This window comes from Triplophysa rosa, linkage group LG16 (assembly GCF_024868665.1).
Source record: "Triplophysa rosa linkage group LG16, Trosa_1v2, whole genome shotgun sequence".
Taxonomy (NCBI): domain Eukaryota; kingdom Metazoa; phylum Chordata; class Actinopteri; order Cypriniformes; family Nemacheilidae; genus Triplophysa; species Triplophysa rosa.
Window position 1 is genome coordinate 7,779,741 of NC_079905.1, and position 25,205 is coordinate 7,804,945.

General features: G+C 36.3%; 1 protein-coding gene across 2 annotated transcripts in view; it reads left to right on the plus strand.

Annotated features, from left to right (window-relative positions):
- Positions 1-25,205, plus strand: part of angpt1 (angiopoietin 1) — a 51,313-nt gene that overhangs the window by 14,937 nt on the left and 11,171 nt on the right. The window contains exons 2-7 of one of the 2 annotated variants that reach the window (XM_057354790.1): positions 7,826-7,981; positions 8,403-8,524; positions 10,159-10,400; positions 15,633-15,760; positions 16,409-16,510; positions 20,493-20,659. In XM_057354790.1, coding sequence (XP_057210773.1) covers positions 7,826-7,981; positions 8,403-8,524; positions 10,159-10,400; positions 15,633-15,760; positions 16,409-16,510; positions 20,493-20,659 — 917 coding nt within the window. The remainder of the gene's footprint in view (positions 1-7,825; positions 7,982-8,402; positions 8,525-10,158; positions 10,401-15,632; positions 15,761-16,408; positions 16,511-20,492; positions 20,660-25,205) is intronic. The other variant, XM_057354791.1, reaches the window with a different exon arrangement.

Sequence of the window (25,205 nt, forward strand, 5' to 3'; positions counted from 1 at the left end):
AATGTGCAATTACACGCTTTCACAGAGAAAACACTTAATTTTAAGTTAGTTGTCATAATTTAATATGACAGATTAGATCAAATGTTATGTATATTAAATTAGCATTGCTAATTTTAGTAAATTACTCCATTTGTCTACAGTTTAGAGCTACAGTCAGTTATTGCTTTAAACAGATTGTTGTAGCATTAGGCCCGATTCACATTTTGCGTCTTTTCCGCGCGAATATTCGTTATTTTAAATGTAGATGCGCGGCAGGTGCGTGGAAATAGGGGGCGATGTGGTCGCGATGTGCATGCGGTGCGACGCGCTCTTTTTTTCAGGCGCGTCGGCGCCGCAAAATCGCAACTTTTCAGAAAGCCGCAAGCGCACCGCAGGTCATGTGACAAGAACCAACCAGCCAATATAGACAAGCTCAATGAAAATGGAGACACAGATGATCACAGCATAACTAAATCTAGTAGCAGAATTATTGCAAGGTATTTTCAGTGCATATAATCCATATATCTTTTGTTTATACCTCCTCGTCTCAACGGCTATCATGGCCCATGGTTGCTTAGCGACGACAGACGGAGAAAAAAAGGAGAACGCAGTGCAGCTCGCGTTTTCTGCGCGAAATGTGAATCCAGCCGTAACAGACTCATAACAGTGCTTTTAAGTCTCATAAACTACAGCGGACTGGAAGGGGAATGAATGTGCCACTACAGCAGCAAGAGGGCAGAGGTTGGCGTCACAGCACCAGCCATAGTCGTTATCACTGACCTCACCGTTCATCATGTGACCCGGCCTCTGTAATTCACAGACCTCTGCATTTTACAACCCTGTGTCAACTAGAAGTTTGGGAGATATTCCATTCGACAATTATGTCTGGCACACAGATGGATGATTTAGTGGCTCTTTAAGCAAGTCTGGTGTTATGACTTTTTAAATGGGTAAAGCCGCTTTGTCACCTTCACCGCTTGACTGATGTGTGCTTTTATGATTCTGGGAAGAAGTGTTTCCTTTTACTTCTGGTGTTAAGTTGTGAAACCCATGCATGTTTATTTAGTTTTTTCTTATTTTCCTTTGTTAACGCAGACATGTTTTTATGGAATAATGTAAATCTTTTTTAATTCTGTCATCGGTTTAAGTCATGTGACCTTGAAAAATTACTAATCTAAAAACATTATGGGCTATCTGATCTGATGTGCAAAAATGAGCAATGATCCTGTACCACCAGGCAAAAGGTTGGACACACTTGACTGACTTTACATTTGTCATGATCTTAAAGGACACTTTTTCTTTTTATCGAAAGCTGTGGGCTACAACATTTAATTTGTTGTAAATATAAATTGTGCTGACCTATGAATTTCTTTATATCTAAGCACAAATTTAGAAAAAAAAATTGTAATTTTGGAAAAGAGTGGCTACTTTAAAGAGTTTTTTTTTACTTTTTTATTATTACATAATTTTTCACATATTAAAATAAAAGTAATGAGTATGCATGTCTAAACTTTTAACTGGTTTGTGTTTTTAAATGCTTTAAAAAAATACTAAAATACAAATTACAGAAATAACAGAAAATGGAACATTTCTGACTTCTTAAAATTGGATGTCTTGAACATCACTCAGTATAGCTGCCCGGTTCACCCTCTCACATTTGCGCACTTTGCAAATAAACAAATCAATCTGCAAGACAACCAGTAAACTTTGCTGGCTTTAAACAGTGCTGTGATATTGATATAGACGTGACTACTCTTGGGTCAGATTTTTGAGTGCTGATATGGCTGACCTCAAATAATTCGGTATGACCCTCTGCTGGTGGGCAGCTGTGAGATGTAAGCCAATCCCCCAGGTGCAACACCACCAGGTTCCACACGGTCATACACTTGATAATACTTGGTTATACCAAACTCACTCATGTGTGAAATACATCTTTGAGACGAAGTGCAGGTGAAAGAACTCACACTGTCTCCCCCCCAGTGGAGTTTTCTTTATTTTGTTGTTGTTTATACAAGAGACCGGGGCTAGTTGTCACGCTTATTTGAATATTAGGGTGGGTTTGTTTTTAAAAGGAAATTTCTGTAAAAACTATTTTGTTGTGTTTATGTTGACCCAGGTATAGAAAAATGTGATTGTTGTTTTTAGGTTTGGATGATTTTCACAAAGGTTATTCAGTAACGCTTTGATTGTATTTATAAACGCTAGTCAATGCATAAGATAAGATAACATTTACAGTAGGAACATATTTTTGCAACATTTATTAATCTTTGTTAATTTTAGTTTAAAAAATATGATTGTTCATTGTTCGTTCATGTTAGCACATTAACCAATGCTAACATATTAGCATTAGCTTCGGCATTACCTATTTAATTAGTTTTTTATTTTTATTGTTCCATCTGATTCCATTTGCCCTGAACAATATTTGTGTTGTCCTTAAAAACTTAAAGGCTAATAAAAAAACAAGACCAGATTTTATTTCCTGTTTTTATAGCTGTAGCCTACCTCATCTGTTGTCTTTGGGTTGGAAGGTTTGTTTATGAATGGAAGTGGGAAATAACTATATACCCACTAAAGCCCTTTTACTGTTTCCTCCAAGGTATTTTCACTTGAAGTTTGTGTTTGTGTAACATTGATTCTCCTTCCTCTGTTCCACACATGACACTCTCTGGAACATGACAGAACCAAATCACCCCCAGAAGGCCAAATCTATGGTCTTATGTTTCTGCAGGCCACCAGAACAGCACCCATGGCCTTTCTGTATGGGATTACTTATGTGTCAATAAAAATGAAAGCAAACTTTAAAAAACGAACAAAAATATACAATGAGAAAGAAAAAAAACACTTTGATAATGAAAACAATAAACTCAATTGCAAGAATGTGACATGATTTTCAAATAAACTGCTATTTTTCTTAACAATTTTCTAAGTTTCGTTTTTGCAAATAATAGTTTTTCGTTTACGCTTCTCAAGTTTTCGTTTGCCTTTCTGGCACAAATCTCACATGTGGGTGGGACTTTTGGCCACTTTACTCTCATTGGTTAGTGAGATTTGGATTGATAGCTCCCTGACCAGGAAGTCGATACTGAAGACAGTGCAGTGGATTAGAGAGCAATCTGCTTGCGGTTTTCTGTATTGTATTGTTTTAGTGTTTGTACTTAAATTACTTTCTTATTTTTTTAGTATATTAGCAGGGTTGCCAACTTTCATGCACTTAAAATTAGGACACGCTTCCAGGCTCTATCACGCCGTAACAACAAGCCAACGAGCACATACAGGATAGCTAGCCATATTCACATGCAACTTTACGTGGGTTTAGAGGCCGTCAAGACAGCAGTCTATAATTTATAATTACAATGATATCAGGAAAACGAGATGCCTAGTGAGTTTTTCATTTTTTGAGACAAAAAATATAAAGCACACAATGAACGATCTAAGTAAAGACAGAACTGCTACTGTACAGGAATAAAACTTTAGCCATTTTCTTTATTATCTGAATTACATTCATTTACTTGAGGGTGAGGAGGACGATGATGAGGAAGATGCTTGTATCCACACCGCGCATGACGTACCAACTTCAAATACTAATTACTAATATACTAACTAAATAAGAAAGTAGTTTTAAGTACAAACAATAAAGATAACAGCATGCAGATCGTTCTCTAAAATTCATTGCACTGTACTGTTTTCATTATCGACTTCCTTGTCAGGGAGCTATCAATCAAATACTCACTAGCCAATCAGCGTAAAGCGGCCATAAGTCCCGCCTACACGTGAGTTTTGTGCCAGAAAGGCGAACGAAAACTTGAGAAGCGTAAACGAAAACTCGGAAAGCGCAAATGAAAAATCTAGCAGTGAATTCAAAACTATTATTTGCAAAAATAAAACTTAGAAAATTGTTAAGAAAAATAGCAGTTTATTTCAAAATCATGTCACATTCTTGCAATTAAGTTTATTGTTTTCATTATCAAAGTGTTTTTTTTTTCATTCTCATTGTATATTTTTGTTCGTCTTTTTAAGTTTGCGTTCATTTTTATTGACACAAAAGTAATCCCATACTTCTGAAGGTGACTCCAGTAACTCTCACGCATTGGCCTACTTTGTCTCAGGAACATAAAAGCCTTCTGTTTAATTTGATGCCATACATTCGCTGCCTCTTAAAACTGGATGGAAGTCAAACATTTAATCCACAGAGATGGATTTTAATGGAAGATACAGATTGAGAAATTAAAGGGGTAGTTCACCCCAAAATGAAAATTTTCTTCTTTTATTTACACTAATGTCATTTCAAACTTGTATGATCTTCTGCAGAACACACAGGTCGTTTGAAGAATGTTGGTAACCAAACAACATTGGCCTCATTGATTGACATGAGGGTGAAAAAATTGATAAACTAGATTTTTTTTATTTTTAGGTGAATTATCCCTTAGATGTCATTTTAAAGTCACAATTCAGATGTTTTGGCACACATTGAATCGCAACCAAAAGACACATCTATTGCTCGCAGTCTTTAAGCATTGTGTTACATGCCCCTCATATTCCATCCAATCACATATATCATGATTTAGTTGTTTATTCTAGAAAGAAACTTGTATCATGATAACTTGCCTCATAGTTAAAGAATGCCCATTTCAATCTCGGGACTCCACACTCATTGCCAAGAAGAGATATAATTGTGTGATCCTAATTCCATATGACATGAAATTGCTGGCGGCTAAGGCAGAAACCGATTTAATTGTCTTAGCATTGTGTTGTTAACGGTCCATTTTAATTTGTAGTGGAAAAAATCTTCTTTTGTAGCACACAAATGTTTCCCTTTTCTTGTTTTATATGTTTTATTATCTATTTCACACGATGACATCATATTTCGCTCTTAATAATTCTTGTCTCTGTCATAGATTGGAAGACTCCTCCGAACGTGCACTTACAACTGATTTCCTCAAACATTTCTTACATTTTCTTAACATTCTAAACGTCTTCATGCCAAGTGATTTGTTCAATGAGTTCGGTTCTCCTGAATACACGCAGCAGATTTAATGTAACAGCTAATACAGCAATAAATATGATGAAACCGTTCATTGAAATTCCATTCAGGTTTGCTTACAGCTCATTAAACTACAGCATGGTGACAATCTAGTCCTTGAGACTCAATTGAACAAGACGTGTATGAAAGACTGGATCGTGACATGCCGCAGTTCTGTTAACATTTTGCTCCCTGTAGATCTTGCCACAGCATTTTCTTTCTTGTTCAGGCTAATAGATTCAAGCAACGGGATCACTCATGGTGTGGTAAGTGGAGCAGCATGGCCCGCTGCAGTCCAGGAAAAAATGGAGCGGCGACTGGGTTGTCAATGTAGATTTGCACAAGTGTCCTGCAGTCAGAAATTATTCGTCACTGTGGGTGTAGCTTTTACTTGGTGGCATGTTTAAATGTGCATATAAACCAGTTGGACCTCATTGCTTATGCTTAGTTACCAATAGTTACAGTAATCCTATAAAGGCTGAATTTTTATTTTATTTTTAATGGGACAGTTCACCCAAAAATAAAAGTTGTCAAAAATAAAACAAATGTCATCATTTATTCACCCTCAAGTTGTTTCAAATCTGTATAAATGTAATTGTTCTGATGAACACATTTTGAAGAATGTAGGAAAGCAAGCAGTTCTTGGCCACCATTGACTATACCATAGTAGGAAAAATTACAATAGTAGTCAAAAGTGCCTTAGAATTGTTTGCTTTCCTACATTCTTTAAAATGTCTTCTTTTGTGTTCAACAGAACAAAAAAATATAAAGCAATTTTAATAGTGGCCAAGAACTGTTTGGTTACAAGCATTCTTCCAAATATCTTTCTCTGTGTTCATCAAAAAAAAGTCCAGCTAAATTTAGGTTTATTTTTCTCACCCCATTGGCAGATTTTTTTTCCTTTTTTTGACTTACTATATTCTAAATATCTTAGGTCACTTTTCTTGTCAAGTAATTGTATATTGATGTAAGAAGTTTTATATATTTTTACTAAAAACAAGACAAAAAGGCTTAGTAAGAATGTCATTTTTGCAGTGAATTTATACATATTTGGAACAACTTGAGCAAATGATGACAGAATTTTCATTACTGGGTGAACTGTTTCTTTAATAATTAAACGTTTCCTCAAGAAAAGTTTCTTCAAGAATTCTAACCAAACAGTCATGAGATCCAACTCCAGTTTTTATACAGCTATAGAAGGTCCTGTAGTTGTTTATGTAGGTTAAGGCAGCACTACATTTCGTAGCCCATCTTCAAAAAGTCTAGCATTTGTTTCTGAACACCATCCAGAAGTGACGGATTTCTGCCAAAGCACCAAGGTTTGGAAATGTGACTGGCTGGCAACCCACAGTGAAGAACACAGAGATCTAATGATAAAATGCTTTGTCATATCTAATGCCCCGAATGTCAGCGGGCATCTCAGGGGGTTTAATCAACATAAGTACTCTTTGTGCCGTATTTGTGAAGCTTGTTCTGGCCTTGTCATCTCTCCAGCAAGAAGATTAGAATAAAAGGGTTTATGATAAACCCAAGCGTCCCCTGCAGCTTGATATCTAAATCTCTTCCTCTCTGAACAAATGACCTACAGCTGCATCCACCTACCTTCAACACTGACTCCACAAGCGGTTGCTTTGTGCCTTTAGTTTAAAGCTAAGCCGCTCAAAGACGTCATGGAGTGAAGAACCTTAGATAAGAAATTCCTTTACAATGATGCCAACAAGGAAATATCCTTTCTTTAGGGTTGAATCTTGTTTTCCTCTACATGAGGTTTTTAGTTTGAGGAAGCCGTAACTATGATGTGTTTGATTGCCCGTGTGTCCTTGTGCTGCAGTGGTGTCACCTTACGTTTTATTGGCCTCTTAAAAAAGTTGTCTAACTCTCGGCGTGCTCGGTGTTAAAATGTCTTTAGGACTGTTGGAGTTGTCAAGTTAAAGGGATATTTCACTACCAAATCAAAATTTACCCATGTTTTACTCACCCTCAAGGTATCCTAACTGAATATGGTTTTCTTCTGGAAAAATAATCCATTTAGAGTTATAATACCACGTATCATTTTGCTTCCAAGCGGTAGAATGGGAGTGAACGGGTGTTGATTTTTTGAAGCTCCAAAAAGTGCATCCATCGATCAAAGAACTGCTCGACACGGCTCCGTGGTCTTAACAAAGGTCTTCTGAAGCGAATCGATGCGTTTGTTTAAGAGAAATATACATTTTGACAGCGATATTAACGTTGATGTCTAGCTTCCGTCATCTCTCGAATGCGCTTGAACCAGGGGCTTGTTCTTCCGGCAAATGACGGTGACGAAATCTCCCGCCAGAGTAGACACTGGCTTACATTCTTTCTTTCATTGTTTTTTTCTGTCTGCCTGCTTGCCAGCCTGTCTTTCTTTCTGTCTTTCTTTCCGTCTGTCTTGCTTTTATTCTTTCTTTCAAAGTTTTTTTTCTGTCTGTCTGCCTGCCAGCCTATGGCGTGGCTCATGTTCCAGAATTAAAGCAGAAAAGCACTAAACAAGAGAAAAAATATTTTTAATTCTTTCTTTCTGCCTCTCTGTCTTTCTTTCATGGTTTCTTTCTGTCTGTCTGTCTGTCTTTCCCCAACCACTAAGGCATGACCCTAGTTCCAGAATTAAAACTGACAAGCACTAAAAGAGAGCAAAATTGTTGCTTTAAAAACTTTTAATTGAGTCCAGCATAACATTTTCTAAATTCCCCTGCAATTGGCTGGAGGGGCCCGTTTTGCACCCTGTATGTGATCAAATAAATAATAAACAATAACATTGTGGCAGCCTGTTGTATTTTTCTAACATGGTCTTTTTTCTTGTCACAGATTGAGAACTACATCAAAGAGAGCATGAAAACAGAGATGGTCCAGTTACAACAGAGTGCTGTTCATAACCACACAGCGGCAATGTTGGAGATGGGCACCAGTCTTTTATCCCAGACAGCGGAGCAGACACGCAAGTTAACCGATGTCGAGACGCAGGTACCTCCCTTCCAGCGTCCATTTCATGCCCCATTTAGTGAACCATTTTCCCCTTATATAACCCCTTAATACATTTTCTAACAGGCCAAGAAAAAAACCCCATGCCACACTAGACGTGCAATCTCTTTTAAGTACCTTGCTACTGTTTTTATTACTAAATGTCTTAAAGACATTTTTTAATGAGTCACAGCGGAATACAGCAAAGTTGCATTTTCCTGATTTGTCAAATAAGAGGTTGACTTAAGAGAATATCTGGTCTTAAGTGCTACCGTATGGCACCGCGATGCAGTGGTGCGCTCTATCCTATTTTATGTCTTTTCCTGTGGTAATGCTCAGATAGGTTTGACTTACTTAATGGTTTTAAGGTCTGTGTTTTTGCGGAAGGATTACTGTATTTTTACAGAAATGTTATCGTTTTCAGGTTTTAAATCAGACATCACGGTTGGAAATTCAGCTTCTGGAGAATTCACTGTCCACCAACAAGCTGGAGAAACAACTCATGGTTCAGATCAATGAAATCAACAAGATCCATGACAAAAATGGGTAAACTCCCCGACCTCCCACCACAGCACACAACCGCACACCAATCTTTCCAAGCTACAAACTATTGATCATTTTTATTAGTTAAACCACAGTCAGGCAGTTGGATTACAACACAGAAGCTACGTAAATGGATTGATCACCCAAAAATTACAATTCTATTATTTATTCATCCTCATGTCATTCAAAACTTGTATGGAATACAATTGAAGTCAATGCACGCAAAAAAAATGGGGGGGGTTACAGTGACCCTGATTTAATTTCCCATTGTATTGCTGAATAATCGGCCAGGACAGATGTTTAAATCTAACATGCTTGTAATTCATAGGACAATAGGATCTTGCGCCAAAACCACAATACAGATCATTACACAAAATGATTTCCAATCCCTGACAACATGATGAGCTCTTAGTGTTCAACTTGGACTCACACAGAGCAGTGGGATGAAACCTGTGAGTGACGTCCACTGAACTCCCGTTAAACTTTGTCCCATGTGGAGACGAATAGCAAAAAGTCTTGTATGTTTGCATTGATTTTGCATTGCACAATTTTTGTAATTCTTTCAATTTTTTTCTAAATTGATTGGTCTGGTGCGACACATTATTTACTGTCAAAACGAAGAGTTCAATTCCCAGTGTTTGCTGTGGTTGGAGTCCAGCTGATGTTAGAAAAAGTGGATAGACCTTCATATCTCTCTATTTAATAAAATATCTAAAGTATCAGATAGCTTGTGTTGTCATTACCTGCGTTGATATAGTTGCTGAACTTATATTATAGATTGTCTTCTATTTCTATCTTAAATGAATTTTGCATTCTTTTAAGATGTTTATGGGGATTGCATTTTGCTTTATTAAGCCAATGAATTCAGCCAAGCGTGCATCAGGTTTCCAAGATTCACTTTACAGATTTAAAACTCGGATCCATTTAAACAAAATCCCAAAAGCTATACTATAATGAACAGTGTGTGTGTTTGTTTGTATGGTGTGTAAGTTATGGAGATTGGCTACATACATACCTATATTTATTTGAAACATAAATACAGTATTATCATGTTCTATTTCAGTCCAGGACCCAAATAAGATTTTTTTTACCTTGCGGTCCACACTTCCAAAAGCATGCAATATGGTAATATATTGTATATTATGGAATTCTATATAATCTTAGACAATTTCTTTGCATTTTATGTATAAAACCATCTATTGTATATAGATAATTATAATTAGGGAATAATTCTTTACAAATTTAGGAAACATTTCAGCCCAAACTTTTGTAAACGTGGGCAATCTTGCACACTCTCAAACTGTGAACCATTCACCAAAGTTACTATTTAATTAGAATTAAACTGTCACATAATTTATGATTTGATGCTTTCTGTATTTTTCAGGTTTTTCCAACTTCAAAAAATATTCCAGGCAGTACTGTAACCACAGTAACAAGAGTTATTAAAAATAAATAAAAATCATTGCAATCCCATATAAATACCTTTCTAGGAACAATAATCGCAATAAATATGGCATTTTGGCAAATATAATGGCATGCAAGTCGCATTTTATCATAACACAATAATTGAAAACATTGCCTTTGATTAATTACGTTTCCCATAATTTCAGCATCCTTTTTTTCTCATTGTTGCTCAGGTTTCTGGAGCTGAAAATGCAGGAGTTGGAGGACAGGCACAGAGAGGAGCTGGAGGCTCTGCGGGAGGAGAAGAGCTCCCTGCAGGTTCTGGTTAGCAGACAGAGTTCAGTGATCCGCGAGCTGGAAGCTCAGCTGAGTCGAGCGACCGGTAACAGCACGGCCCTGCAGAAACAACAGCAAGACCTGATGGAGACCGTACGAAACCTGCTCGGCCTCTGCGCCAAGGATGGAGGTACAGCATGTAAGCACAAATAAATCTCTTTATTGTTTTCCTCTCTGAGTCTTTTAAGCTGCGTTGGATAAAAGTGTCTGTTAAATGACTAAATGTTAATGTAACGCACAGATCAGTGTGTACTGACATTGAAAGAAATAAGACAAAACTACAAATGTAGCAGTCTTTTGTTAAACAGTTCAGTGCAGAAATTGATGGGGAATTTGAACTAGATACAGCGTATTACATAACATGTGCGTTATCAATGAGAAAAGCCTTTTCCTGGTAGTTGGTAAGTATGCGTCTTTCTGGTTAAATGTCACATTTTCCTCCAGACGGTGTTGCGAACCTCAACGGATGAGGCTTATCACGCTTCAGCACAGTGCTTGTGGTTAACAGTTGACTGAAATGTCAAACAACCCCTGATTGAGTTACAGGCCAGACCTTACGTTCTCCCAGTGCAGAGATCAGGGATGGAGGGTTTCCTTCACACCAGCAGGAGTCAGTGTAGTGAACTCATTACCCTCGTTGCCTCCACCGCAGCCCCAGCGTGGCCCGTTGGCCTCACGCCTGCCCTGTGTCTCTGTGGTCACAGAAAATTGACCTTGAATGTCTGAGATGGGACAGCACGGGTCATGATGGAAGCTCGGGCTTCTCTCGGGGATTGAGGACAGCGTGAGATCTACTTCCTGTTGTTTTCTTTTGGAGTGGCCCTTGACATGGCTCTACCTGTTTTGAGTTTACAGGATGAAATTCAGACAGTTTTGTGGGTGATTTGTCTTGATGATAAGACTGGAATAGTTTTCCAATCTGATTTATAAAAGTTAATGCTGTTTTGGTGCCAGTTCGACTGGGAGAGTAGGGCAGCAAAGTCTTATTTTGAATGTGGTTTTGTGTCCATACAATGGAAGTCAAGGGGGGCAATGTTGTTTGGTTATCGACATTCTTCAAAATATCTTATTTTGTGTTGTTTGGAATGGCATGAGAATGAGTAAATAATAACATGTAATCCATTCAAGCTATAATTCAACGTTAAGCACGTATAGCTTCATATCCTTCACATCAATCATTTTTTTGGCGGTACACTTTGCGGTGGGCCAAACTCAGACTTTTTTATTATAAACTTACTAAGTGCCAGTTCACATGCTTTACTTCCATGAGCCGACAATAAATATTGTAGTACTGTGCATGTGGCTGAAAAATATCAGCATATTTGAACACCCCGCAGTTATCTTGGATTGAGACGTACAAATTTGTGCACGAGCCAGTCACTCCAAATGAAAGATGAGTTTTTATTCCAGCTTGGTTTTGGGCTATGATCTAGAACCTGAATAAAACATTACAAATGGTTTCTTTGAGAGTTTTAATTGGCCGTATAAAATGCAGTTTAGTTCCACTGTGGTTTGGCTTATTTTTAAGGTGGGAAACGTAACATGATTTCTTGGTGTATATTATTAAATATAATTGTACACAAAAGTGCACTTTACCAAACAAAGTATGATAAGAAAAGATAGAAGTGAAAACTCAGCAGCCTCAGCTATGTGGTTGGTCTTCTGTCCTGTGCAGCAGTGCCCAGCGCCAGTCTGAACTATAGAGGTCATTTTCATGACCTCTGACTGAATTTGTCAAAGCTAATGGCTCCTGTGGGGAACCTATCAAGGTAGCAAGAAAAGTCACTGTACTGTGGGTCTCTCAGGTTGTCTGTCCGGACAAAAACTATTTTTAAAGCAGTCTTCTACCAAAGCTCTAAACTGTCTTGTTTTGGCAAAAGTTTGGACACTCTTGATTTAATGTTTCTAATGATGACATTTAAACTAGAAAACTATTATTTGTGCATGTGAATGCATTTCTTTACAAATCTGTTTTAGTTAAACATGAGCAGATCGTAAAAAAAGAGTCATTAAGTTGACATGTTTTTCAATTCTGTGTGTAAAGAATTTAAAGTGGATATGGCATAGATGGTTGAGAGAATATCAAGAATGTGCAGTGGCCACTTTAAAGAGGCTGAAATATACTGTAAGAGTTTTGATTTGTTTAATTTTCTGTGGTCACTTTTCAATTCCCATAATTCCATTTGTTATTGTGTTATTTCATGATGACTCTGTTGTTCAAAAATTAGGAAATAGTAATATGATTACTTGTAGTGTTAGTGTATGCCTGAGGACATGTTAAATTTCTCATTTCAAAATTATTTTTGTTTGGAAACAACCAAACCAAGCTGTAGCAGGTTTGTTTATTTCAAAAATATTATTTGTGCAGCATAACTATTTAAAGTGATATTATCAAGCATGCGTAAAATTGCATTATTAAATTTGTTCTGCCTTTTAAATCCCTAGTTGCTTATAAATTTTGACTTTTTAGAATTGCATCAAGCGTAATAAACCTCAACAATCATCCTTTGTGCATAAAAGAGCAAAAATACTGTTTTCTGTTTCAGAATTTAGTTCTCTAGAGACAAACTGTTACTTGCATGAAAATATGTCAGAAAATAATTTATTTTTGGAGTTGAGAATGGTTTATGCCTTATGAAATGTTTTTAAAAATACACTGTTCATTTCACAGCTCAGCCGGTGACCATTATTCTTATGGATTCTCCATTTGGAAAAATCATCCTTCGTCATCACAATTTTTTATAAAAAGATATTTTGCAGTAGTGTACAGTATGTGAGCTCATGCTCACCGGTAAACCAAATCCCGCTCAGATCCCGCTCCAACATAAAATGTGTCTAGTTAGCCAATTGTTTTCAGTTTATAATAAACTTCTTGAATAAATGTCTCAGTTTAAGTAGGCTGATAAACAGCAATTATGTTTTAGTCCGACATTCTGTGACATTACAGCCTATATTTTAGTAAACTTTTTTTTAGAGTGCCTAAAATAACTATAATACCTGATTTAAATTTACTCAATACTAAACTATTAAACTTTAGGCTATATAGATGTTGAGGTCTGCATGGCCTGCAACCACCCCGTTGTCGAAGAAAATGTCATTTATATTGCACTTTTATTAACGCGTGTTGAAGAACAAAGATGGCGCAACAGGTCTTTGCATAATGTTGCATTTTGTCATTGCTTGTATTGAACTTGGCCGTCTCTGCTCTCTCCAGCCCTGCAGTTTTCAGCTTCTGGCTACGAGCGGTAAATTGTCGCTGTCTGACGCAGCTGGGCTTTTGTTGTGTTAGACTCCGCAGTGCGAAGTTCCCCTCTGTCAACCTGTCACAGTGGGAGATCCTTGTCGCCGACACTCAACCCTTTACCAAAACGGCAGGAATAATATCCCAGAATGAAGGGTTGTCAGCCCGAGCCCTCTGTCCCGCAACAAGGAACAACGTGTTCTGCCTAAAGACCCCTGACACGGCGCTCTTTAACAGACACATCTCTCCTTAAATACTCCCAACAGAAAAAACAATGGTGTGAAAATTGAGATGCGGTCTTTAGCGGCGAAAGAAAAAAACGTGTCAGGAATCGGAAGGAATTTCCAACTATATAACAAGGACACGGTGGGTAAATTTAAACCACTTGTTATAACAGGAACTTGAAATTTATAGCTTGTAGTATTTTGTCCGCAGACTCTTGCTTGGTTTCAAAATATTGGCGTCGTAATTGTCTGCAGATGGAAGATGGAAGACACGCAGTTGTTGGTTCGGAACGCTCTGTCAGAGCGAAGCGGCTTTTCTCTGGGAGCCAGAGATCAGCTCTTTGATTAAAAGACTCTCACGCCTAAAACGTGTCACTCACGAGAGGAAGATCATGTTGATAATGCACCAGAGATCTGGGAAGTCACTGGTGTCTTTGAATTTCCAAATCCCTCTAACCAGGTGTGAGACATCCAATGAAAACCAATGCGTATTTTGAATTCTCCCAGATGACAGGGAGTCTTTGTTTTTGAAATGGTTACACATGATTTATTCCATGGTGTGCAATATTTTATTATATCAATATTTAGTATTGATATTGTAAAGAAAGGGTTATTCTCCAGTGTGCTTACTTCCCTTCATCTTACGAAATGGTTTTTGAACATGCAACAGATATTAGTAAGGCACAGTTTTATTCACCCAGGTCTGCTGACAGAAACTAGAGCAATAAATACCATATATTCCCTGTCAATCATACATTTATAAATAATCTTCTGTACTGTACATAAATACTCAGAGAATGCCTTTCTTAAGGGGTTGTTTCTGATGTAGGTCCAGAACATTCCAGCTTAACTCTTGTTTTATTAAATTCACAGAGGTTGATGTCAATTATTTAGGATTAAACTGCCACACTGCCTGTCGATCTTGACAAACTGCCATCACCTGCCGGCTCGTGAGAAGTTTATTAAAATATCTGTAGTCTATTTGTCTATACATTATTGCTGTCTAATTAAAACGGAAGCCATCGACATGTCGTGCTTGGCAGCACGAGAGTAGAACGTGGAAATTGTTTTATTGATTTGACACATCAGGGGCAGATCCAGATTTTCTAATGTGCAGAAAAATTAAGAGACCACTCCAAAAAAATCTGGTTTATTCCATCATACATTCATTTTTTAACTTTTCCTAAAATACATGTAAAAATTAGTATTATGTTGTTTACAAATGAATATACGCTTGTTTTTTTTTTTTGCAGTATTCAGGATATCCAAATATTGCAGCTTTTGTGTTATTTTGACAAGTTTGCTCAGTTTCAAATTTATGCAAATAAATGCAAATAAAACCATTTTTTATTTGGAATTTCGAAGAAACGTTGTCACTGCATGAAACAGAAATTATCATTTTACGTAAACTTACATTTTACTATAAATAGTAAATTCAGAAAATGTGTAAAATAATTTTAGAGTGGTGTCTTAAAGGAGCAATGTGGAGGTTTTAGCGACATCGAGCGGTGAGGTTGCAGATTGCAAGCAACGGCTCACTCCACCCCTTCTCCCTCCCTTTCAAAGCACTACGGCAACTGACACAGAAATAAGATGTCATCACGTTTTTGCTGTGTTTTAACATATTTACAATATTAGTTATATTACATATTTACACTCTGTAGAGCAGTTTGTCCGTTTAGCGTTACTGTAGAAACATGGTCAATTTTCATTATATAAGGTCTTTATACACCCCTGAAGACATAGTTATATATATTATATTGCATTTCTGTCAATAGATCTTCCAGATTAAAAAACACTGGACCCTTAATTTTTTCCACGGTTGTATATAAATAGCTGTGTTTATTATGCTGCACAATGTTTAGTATGTTTGGTTTAGTCAGCATTGTGTTTTCTATATCTCCAGTGGTCCCAAACAGCACAAAACAAGCTGATGAAGAGCGGAAGTACCGGGACTGTACAGAACTCTACCAAGCTGGTTTCCAGAAGAATGGAGTTTACACCATCAATATCGGCCCACTAGAGACTAAAAGGGTACCAATCTGATATTCCATGAATATACACTCTTAAAAAAGGTGATTCAAAAGGTTCTTCAAAGCCATAGAAGAACCTTTTGGTTCCATAAAGAACTTTTAACATCAACACAACGTTCTTTGTGGTGAAAAAAGGTTCTTAAGATTATAAAAAAAAGTAAGAAAGAGATGGTTCTTTAAAGAACCTTTGACTGAATGGTTCTTTGTGGAACCAAAAATGGTTCTTCTATGGCATCGTTGTGAAGAACTCTTTAAGCACCTTTATTTTTAAGAGTGTACATGTCTTTCTCTAAATGTTCTCTAAATAGTTTCAGAGTTGGTTCAGTCAGTGACATTGGTTAATTGTAACCAGGTTGCTGTGTGTGTGTTCAGCTGTCTGCGTGTGTGTGAATGTGTGGGGTGATGATGTCGTTGCTCTCTGCCGACTGTGCTAGATTACAGCCAGGTGTCCTAGTACGCCGCGGCTTTGATCTCAGGCCTGCTACCCTTTTTCAGCCAATTACTGTTTGGAGAAATCGCTAAACTAATGGGAATATATGTTGTTTTTATAAGGATTTAACAACCCATAAGGTCAAGTGAGTTGGTTTGTGGGTTCTATCCGTTCTAGTACGTGTCTGTGTGTGTGATTTGCATGTCTGTGTTCAAACAGGTGTACTGCAACATGGAGTCCGCTGGGGGCGGCTGGACCGTGATCCATAGACGTGAGGACGGTACTGTGGACTTCCAGAGGACATGGAAAGAATATAAAATGGTACGCAGCCATTTGTTTTCCGTTTAACCTCTGTTTGACTCTCTCTGTAAGTGCGATGTTGGAAGACGTGATTTTCATCTCTCCCTTTAAACAATGCTTGTGGGCGATATATCTTTTCGGGTCATCTGTCTTTGATTTCGGCCCGGAGGAGTTAGGGGTAACCATGACTACCCATAGTTTAACAAACAGATTAATCTTTATTGTAGCTGGAGCAGATACAAAAGAGAAGAGCTAAGTTCACACTTCGCTAGAAAAGATAGATTGAATGTCTGAACTGGCACGCGATTGACATTTTATTTTTAGATCGAAAAAACATAAAATCCTAAAGAGGGACGTCAGTGCTGGCATTGTTGTTGGCACAGTGAATCTAGAAGTAACTCTTATTGAGAATCAAATGGCTTTTAATGTACATATTTTTGTAAAAAGCACTATTGTATTCCATACTATATCTGTTTGGTCACAAATACCAAATGGGAAAAAATCGGATGTTGGATTTTGTGAATTAAGGAATTGTAAAAGTTCCTTAAAGCAAAGAACACTCGGTCAAAAAAACATTTTTCTGCCTATGCATAATGCAGACACAAGGTGACACATTGCTGTGGTGGATTTCTAAAGTTTTTAGATTTGTAGTTGCTTAGGTGTTCTGGTCACGGTTTTTGGTTGGCTTTCCTGTAGCTCAGTAGTTAGAGCATGGCTCTAGCGATGCCAAGGTTATGGATTCGATCTCAGGGATTGCAAACACTATTACTCAAAAACAAAACAAAAAATGTATAGTATAGTATAATGCAATGCAAGTCTCTTTGTATAAAAGCGTCTGCCAATTGCATAACTGTAGGTTGTGCATTTAATGTAACTCAGTGGAACTTCTTTGCCCGATTTATTATCCATAAGATAAAAATTGTAAGCCGGGTCACAGAAAGTAAATAGCACCCCAATTCTCATTAAACCTCACAAATTTCCTGGGAAGCAAACCTATGATCTTACCATTGCAAATGCCACAATAACTATAATAATAAAAAGGCTGTTGATAGACTGACTCTCAACCTGTTGACCGATAACGTGTCTCTTCTTTTAATATTTCACGTAACAGTTATGACTGACAGTCCAAAAAGTCACGATTTTGACCTGGACCTGTTTGAGGTTTAGAGGCACAGCCCATTAAGTCAACACTAAATCTCATTCAGAGTTAGTTATTAAAAGCTCTTTCGCATGAAAGCACATCATGAGTCAATAAAGCTTTTATTTGTAATTTTCACTTTTGGGGGTTGTGTTTACCCTCGGATTTCTTGGGTCAACTGAAATATTGGAATAACTTTACCTCTCCTCATTTGAGCATCCGCCCCAGCCAATTACTATCAGCTTCATCAACATTTTGTTTTCAAGCTTACATCAATTTCCCAGAGGAAGAAAGGAGAAACTCTTCATAAGAATGGAATCAGGCTATGAAACGTTTGTTCCTTGGTTTTGGCAGTGTTAATGTGACTTTGCGGGAGAGGGGGTTTTGGACGGGCTTCTTTGAATCATTCTGTTTCAGGAACGATACATAGCAACCAAGTTTAGACACGGCTTACCGATGCTGAGTTGAATAAAAAACCACACACCCAGGAGAACGCCCTGTTTCAGGATATAAAATAACAATTGATTAGAATTTTTCCCTAACATTACACATTACGTTCACGGAAGGAATGATGTGGTTTCTGCGTGTGAAACGGCTTGAGAGAGAGAGTAGGGGAGAACCTTACCATGGATGATAACATGTAGGCAAGACTTCCAAAATGGGGAACCCAAGCAGAATAAGGACCTTTAGACAACAAAACAGATTTCAAGGAGTTTTGGAGGGGAGACCTCCTCTGCGCTTTTTAAGATGTGCTACGGGCGAAAAGAGCGTCTCGTATTTACTCCCCAAAACTCTCGCCCATCAATCACTTACTCTCGGGCCTCTCCCCAATTACATTCCCGAGAGCCAGCAATTAATAGGTGAGAAGAAAACCCCAGCCAATCTGTAATGCAGTAAGAGTCACATTGACCCCAATGCCCTGGTCACATGCAGCTGTTGCCAGACGCACTTTGCCCTAGCAAGATTCATTTACTTACATGTAAACACATATAGACCCGCGTTTAATTATTTAAAGGAATGAATATGCCTAGAATCAGCCCAGCGCTCATAATTTTCATCGCCGGCATTGAAATGTAGTTCTTTTGGCTGGAACAAGTAGGAATAATGGGAAAAGTACAGTAATTTAAAATGTTGCTCGGTCGGGCCACCCTATAGATTTGGGGCACGTTTATTTGGCGATATGGTTCTGTTATTCTGTATGGTAATTATTACTGTCGCTGCCACCTGCACAACATTGTGACATGTTTCATATGCCTTTCTCCGTCTGCTTAAATGAGCTGAACGGCTCCATTAGAGACTTGGACTTAGAGACGTGGACTCCAAAATATCTCAGTGCTTTTGACAGCAAAAACGATTAAATGTTTTTTTGTGTGTGCACTTGAGTGCGCGCATGTGTGTATTAAACCTTATATTGTGGGGACCAAGTGTCCCTATTGCAGTTGCATGATGGGTAGGACAGATCCACTGCCCAGTTAGTTATGTCAACAAAAATCAATCATGTAGTCCCAACTCCCAACACAAAAAAGTTAACTTAATTTTTACAAATTTAAGTGGTTAAAGATTATCAAAATTTAAAATGAAAACATTTGTTGTATTAACTCTCTAAAGGACTTATCTAGACTCTAGTCACACACAATGTTTAGACTACATAAGGTTTTATAAAATAGTATTTATAAAAATTATTAAAAAATTATATAACAATTATTTATTTAAAAATAATGTGATGTTAGTGTAAATACAAATAATATGTATGTTGTTATATCACTCTTGGTACATTTCCATATTTTGGAGTGAAAGTGTAAAATATAATTTAGTAATATAATCCTTGTTTTTTTAACATGAATGTATAGACGGCATAACAACAGAAACGTTATGTGGCCCAAAAATTAACTTCCAGTAGACCTCCGCAAAGAATCAATAACTGTTGAGTAGTTTTATTTTCATTTAATACAATAAAAATAAAATAAAATATGAATTAATATTCATGTAAATGAAATATAACATAAATCATATTACAACCAAACACAGACCAGAAGTTACTTTAAACCGTCTATGTACATGTTAAAAAATTTGTTGTAAGTTTCTTTCAGTTAAGGAAATTGGGCTCAAAATTTCACTTTTCGAGTCTATAAAGGACTCACCTAGAATCTAGTCACACACAGCATGTTTAGAAGATTACATAAAGGTTTTCTAATTTTTTTGTTGCAAAGTTTAAATAAAAATAATGTAATGTTTATTTATGTGCAAATACAAATCATCTATATTACAATATATCACTGTTAGTACATTTCAATATTTTGGAATAAAAGTATAAACATAATTTAGTAATATAGTCCTTGTTTTTTTGTCATGAATGTACAGTATGTTCACGTTTTTGTATTTTTTTTTGTATGTTATGTTCTGAAACACTTCACTGTTCAGTATAGCAGTTTGAGAACAGCTTCTGGTAACACCCCAAGAAACAGATCTGATCCAATTAGATTTGGTTGATATGTGACATCTGTGCTCATTCTTGAAAAGCACCAGTCACCCCACATACTATATATTGTGTGTTGTGCGAAGTTCTTGGGCTTTAGACATATGTCATAATTTAATGTGTTTTCTCACAGTTTTCCAGGTCTGATGTAGCTGTTACACATCAAAACACCAGAAGCAGACCAGTCGTTATTGATAACCTCATGTATTAACATTTTCTAAGAATTCTGTAATTATTATCTCAGGGCAAATAAGGAATTCCATTCTTGTGTTGATTCTGTTAAACTTAAAATATGTTGGATGGGATTTTCATTCCCACCGCTTCATCCAAGGCCTTCTGTGACCCGAGTCGATACTTGTTCTGACCCACCGTCCCTCCCTCTCTTGCAGGGCTTTGGGAGCGTGTCAGCCGAACACTGGCTGGGAAATGAGTTTGTGTACATTCTGACCAATCAGAGGCAGTACGCGCTCCGTGTGGAGCTGACCGACTGGGACGGACATCAAGCCTTCTCTCAGTACGACAGTTTCCACATCGGCAGTGAAAAAAACAACTACAGGTATTTTCATTTTTTCATGCAGTGTTGGTTTAAAAGTGACTAGAATATATTCCTCAACAGCTCGTTTGTAATTGTAGACAGCGTCCAAAGCAACTTTTTGACCTTCTTTACTGGCCAGGAATATTTCTTATCCGCTATGAAATATTATTTTTCATTATATGTTTTCCCTTTTAATTGTGATATTTGACTATTGTTTAGCTGCGTTTTCATTGAATACGGGATTTGTGACAAACAGCTCAGGTTAATTTCTTTTTTGGTTGTTTAAAGTGATCCCAAAAATAAAAAATCTGTCTACTCACCTTCTTGTCATTTCAAACCTGTACTACTTTCTTCCTTCCGCAGAACACAAAAGAAGATATTTTGAAGAATGTTGTTAACTGGCCCCCATTGACTTGCATTGGTTTAGTGTCTAATTGAAGTGAAGGGGGCCAGTGATGTTCAGTTACCAACTTTCTTCAAAATATCTTCTTTTGTGTTCTGCAGAAGAAAGAAAGTCATAAAGGTTTAAAATGACAAGAGGGTGAATAAATGATGACAGAATTTTTATTTTTGGGTGAACTATCCCTTAAATGCAGGGATTATGTGTGCATCTTGAATTACAGGTAAAGAAAAAACTTCAATCACATCCATTGCTGGTGGGACTTTTAAATGAATTTTCTTTAAATCACATTAGTGATCTAATTAAGAATTTCGTTGCCAGACATCACATTTTTTGTTTATTTATTTATTTGATATTTATTTATTCAGTCAATTTTTACGACATTTAGTTAATTTTGGAAACTGATTATAGAAGTCAAACACACCTTTTGGTAATCATTACTATATATGGCATTCCTATTGATTTTTCTTTATTTTGTCAGTTCTTGTATCATACAGACTTGTTATATAATTTTCTTTATCTGTTTACTGTAACACCTGAAAGTAATGCCAGGAACAGTTCAGAAAACAGTATTATTGACCCATCTCTTTTGAATTTTTTGGAAATATCAAAGATTGTTCTTTCTCCAATGAAAAGCATTTATACATTCCGAAGCGAGTGCCGCTTCAAATGAAAGCAGAGCCTTCACATCTTGCTGAGAGAAAATCAAGCAATTGGTTTCTTGCACACTTGGCAGTCTTATAGCGGCCTGTACTGGTGAGACTTTCAGGAATCTACTCAGCATTCTCATCCCTAAAAATAGATGCGTTCTCAAAACAAACCCTTTGCTTAAAGTGTGTAAGAGGTTGTCATCTCTGGACATTGATTTCACCTTTGCATTCTAATCTGAAACAATCAGTGGCAAGCTTTTTTTAGTTGTGTACTGTATACAAAATGCACAACCAGCAGATGTAGTATGCAGATAAAATGATGTTAGCTTTTAAATCTTAGGAGTGTATTTAAAGACCCTTTAGAAAGAACCAGTATAGTCAGTAGCTAAATTATGACAATTTTGCTTATTTTGCACTTGTCTTTTCCTCTCTGTTTCTCCTATAATTTTATTGACATTCTTTTTCAATTTCAATTTTATAATTTTATATTATATAATGTATATTATGTAAGTTTATATTACAGTACAGTAAAGTATTGTATAAAGCTGCTTTTCTAAAATTTTGTTGGAATAAATTTCATTTAATTGAATAACCAGCAAGTTTGCAAAATACATAATCCTTTAAGATGGTGTCCAGCAGCCTTACCCATCAACACGTGTGCATTATACTTGCGCTCATGCATGTGCACACACATCGCAAATAAACGCTCATGAAACTTCTTTACAAAGATGGTTACTGCTCATGATCCACAAGCGTGCACATGAATCCACAAAGGATCATATATTACAACCATAAGCGTTTTTATTTAACAGAACCAAAGGGGAGATTTTCCAGTCAGGAAATGTTCGCCTGTCTGCCAGCCACTTGCATTTGCGTAAATTCAAAGCTACATGAGTGAAGAGTATGTATTAGAACAGCAGTAATTGCACAGGGGAATGTAATGCCATAACTTAAATCACGAAAAGGACTAAATGTCACGTTTATTACGGTTTTCAGACCCTAATGATTTCTAAACTGCATACAGGGTAAAGGTTGAAGTGAGCAAATAGCACTTGGCTAAATATATACCATGCTAAGTGCAATAAATTTGAAATAACGAAGATCTTTTTCCCTTCTCTCTTTTTTACCTAAGCAAGTTTCCGCAAAAGTCTGAGGCAATAATTTTGGGTGTATGAAGTTACATGAGGTGTGATCCAACAAATCAGTCTGGATTATTGGGCAGTAATATTACAAATGCATATTAGTTTTGACACTTTAATCATTTCAATAAAGTAAATCTTTAATGTTACGGTTAAACAGAGATGTTCATTCCTTTATAGAATTCTGAAAGTTTTTATAATATTCTGTTTTTACAGTAAGTGCTGCCCGGAATTGACTTCACACCTCTTCATGGCCATTACATTCTGGTGAATTTTTAACCTTTGCTATTTTAATTTTAAAGCTACGGTTTTGATTGTTTGCATAATACAGTATATTGAAATGTGCTCTAAGCAAAATCTTATGTTAACACATTTTTTTATTTTAAGATTGAGATATTCACTACGCAAAAACAAACATGACAATTTGACCTTTTTTGTGGGAAAAATAACATTTGCAAGTCCGGTTGCATTCTTTTGGTAAACCTCAAGTAGTTACTCTATCTGCAGCTATCACAAAGTAACCGTATATGCCTCAGTGGTACTAACTTACCACAGCTCTGCCCTCCACACAATTTTCCTTTCAAACTTAATTTGAATACTTGATCTGGACTTACGAGATGGAACATGCAACTAATGGAACAAACAGACCATAAGTGGTCAAAATGAACAAAGCCTATGGCATTACACTTCACACGTGGGTGTACCACAGGATCACTGTCTCGCTCTGAGACTATACGCAACAGCAATTACATTGTTCTGTTTATTAGTAATATCACAGGAATCTGTTTACATTGGAAAACATGAAAATGAATTGTTGATGGCAAGGTTACCGCTTTATTAGACTAAATGGTGAATTCATAGATTTAAAGTCTTTCTAGACTTTGCAGATGCAGTTATTTATATACAGCTGCGGAAAGAATGAAGAGACCATTTCAAATTTATTTTTCAGTTTTTCTAAATGTACTATTTATAGGTATGTGTTTAGGTAAAATGATTATTTGTGTTTCATGTGAATTGCTAACAATATAAATCTTTTACTAAATTTCAAATAATATTTGCAGAAAAAAGAAACTGGTTGAAATAACATAAAAGATGCTTTGTTATTCATCAGACCTCAAATACTGCTCAAAAATAAGTTCATATTCACATTTAAGTAATACAAATGTAATTTGTACATGCATTTACATGTTTTACATTTATGCATTTGGCAGATGCTTTTATCCAAAGCGACTTACATTGCATTATACTATACATTGTTTCTAAGTATGTACAATCCCTGTGATCGAACCCATGACCTTGGCGTTGCTAACGCCATGCTCTACACTGAAAAAAATGATTATGTGCCTTAGTAGATTTTATGAAACGAAATTATTAAAATATACTTAATATAATTATGTTGCTGTTTTTAACAAAAATAACGTAAAAATCTTGGGAATAAAATCTACTAATTTTTGTTGTTAAGATTTTAATTATTTTGTTTGAGTAATTTTAATTGAACAAATTATTAAGTAAATCCAACTCAATTTTATTATGCTAAATTTAAATTGGTAAAATTAAGTTTACTTATATATTTTGTGTTGAGACTACAAAAATATTTTTTGTAGATATAACTACCTTGGGAGGCACGTTAGTCATGATGTGTGTTATTTCACTTATTGAGCAGTAACTGTGCTAATGCCAGTACAGAGACCACCATCTCTTCTTACTTGACCATCTATGTTGCAAAAATATATATATTTCAAAATGAAAGTAAGTGATCTGTGAAGTTTGAGTTAGACACATGTTTTTGTTCAGTGTAATTTTTTTGTTTACTTTAAGTAAATTACTTGACATTTAACAAACACTAAATGTATTTAATAAGTAGAATTTACTTTATTCTGGTAAGTAAATTGTACTTGAATTATAGCAGCTAGTTTCTTTCCACAGTTGTATTTGTCTTTGCAGTTTTTTCTTTGGGGTTGTTGTCTCTTTATAATATTTTTCACCTGACTCCAGATGCTATTTTGTTCAATATTTATCCCATAATATAAAATGAAGGGACCAGGATTTGACTGCTTAGCTTGCACAACTACCCCCTGCTGGTATGTACTTTTTCTTTTTTGACAGGGATTTAAAAGTAGTATTCTGACTAAATAAAATGAGAATTGATTGCTCCCAAGCAAAGATGGCAGGGTGGAGGTTGCACGTTTTTATGGAGTCCAAGAGGATTAAATTGAGGTGAATTTGAATCGTAACTAATAGCGCAAGATAGACCTCTTTGTATAAACAGATTAAAGCGTACAAATAGACATTTCATTTGTATCATTATGATTATGTGTGTAAATTCTTCACAGATTTACTCCTCTATTTTCATTTAAGTACATAGAAAGGGAGATGAA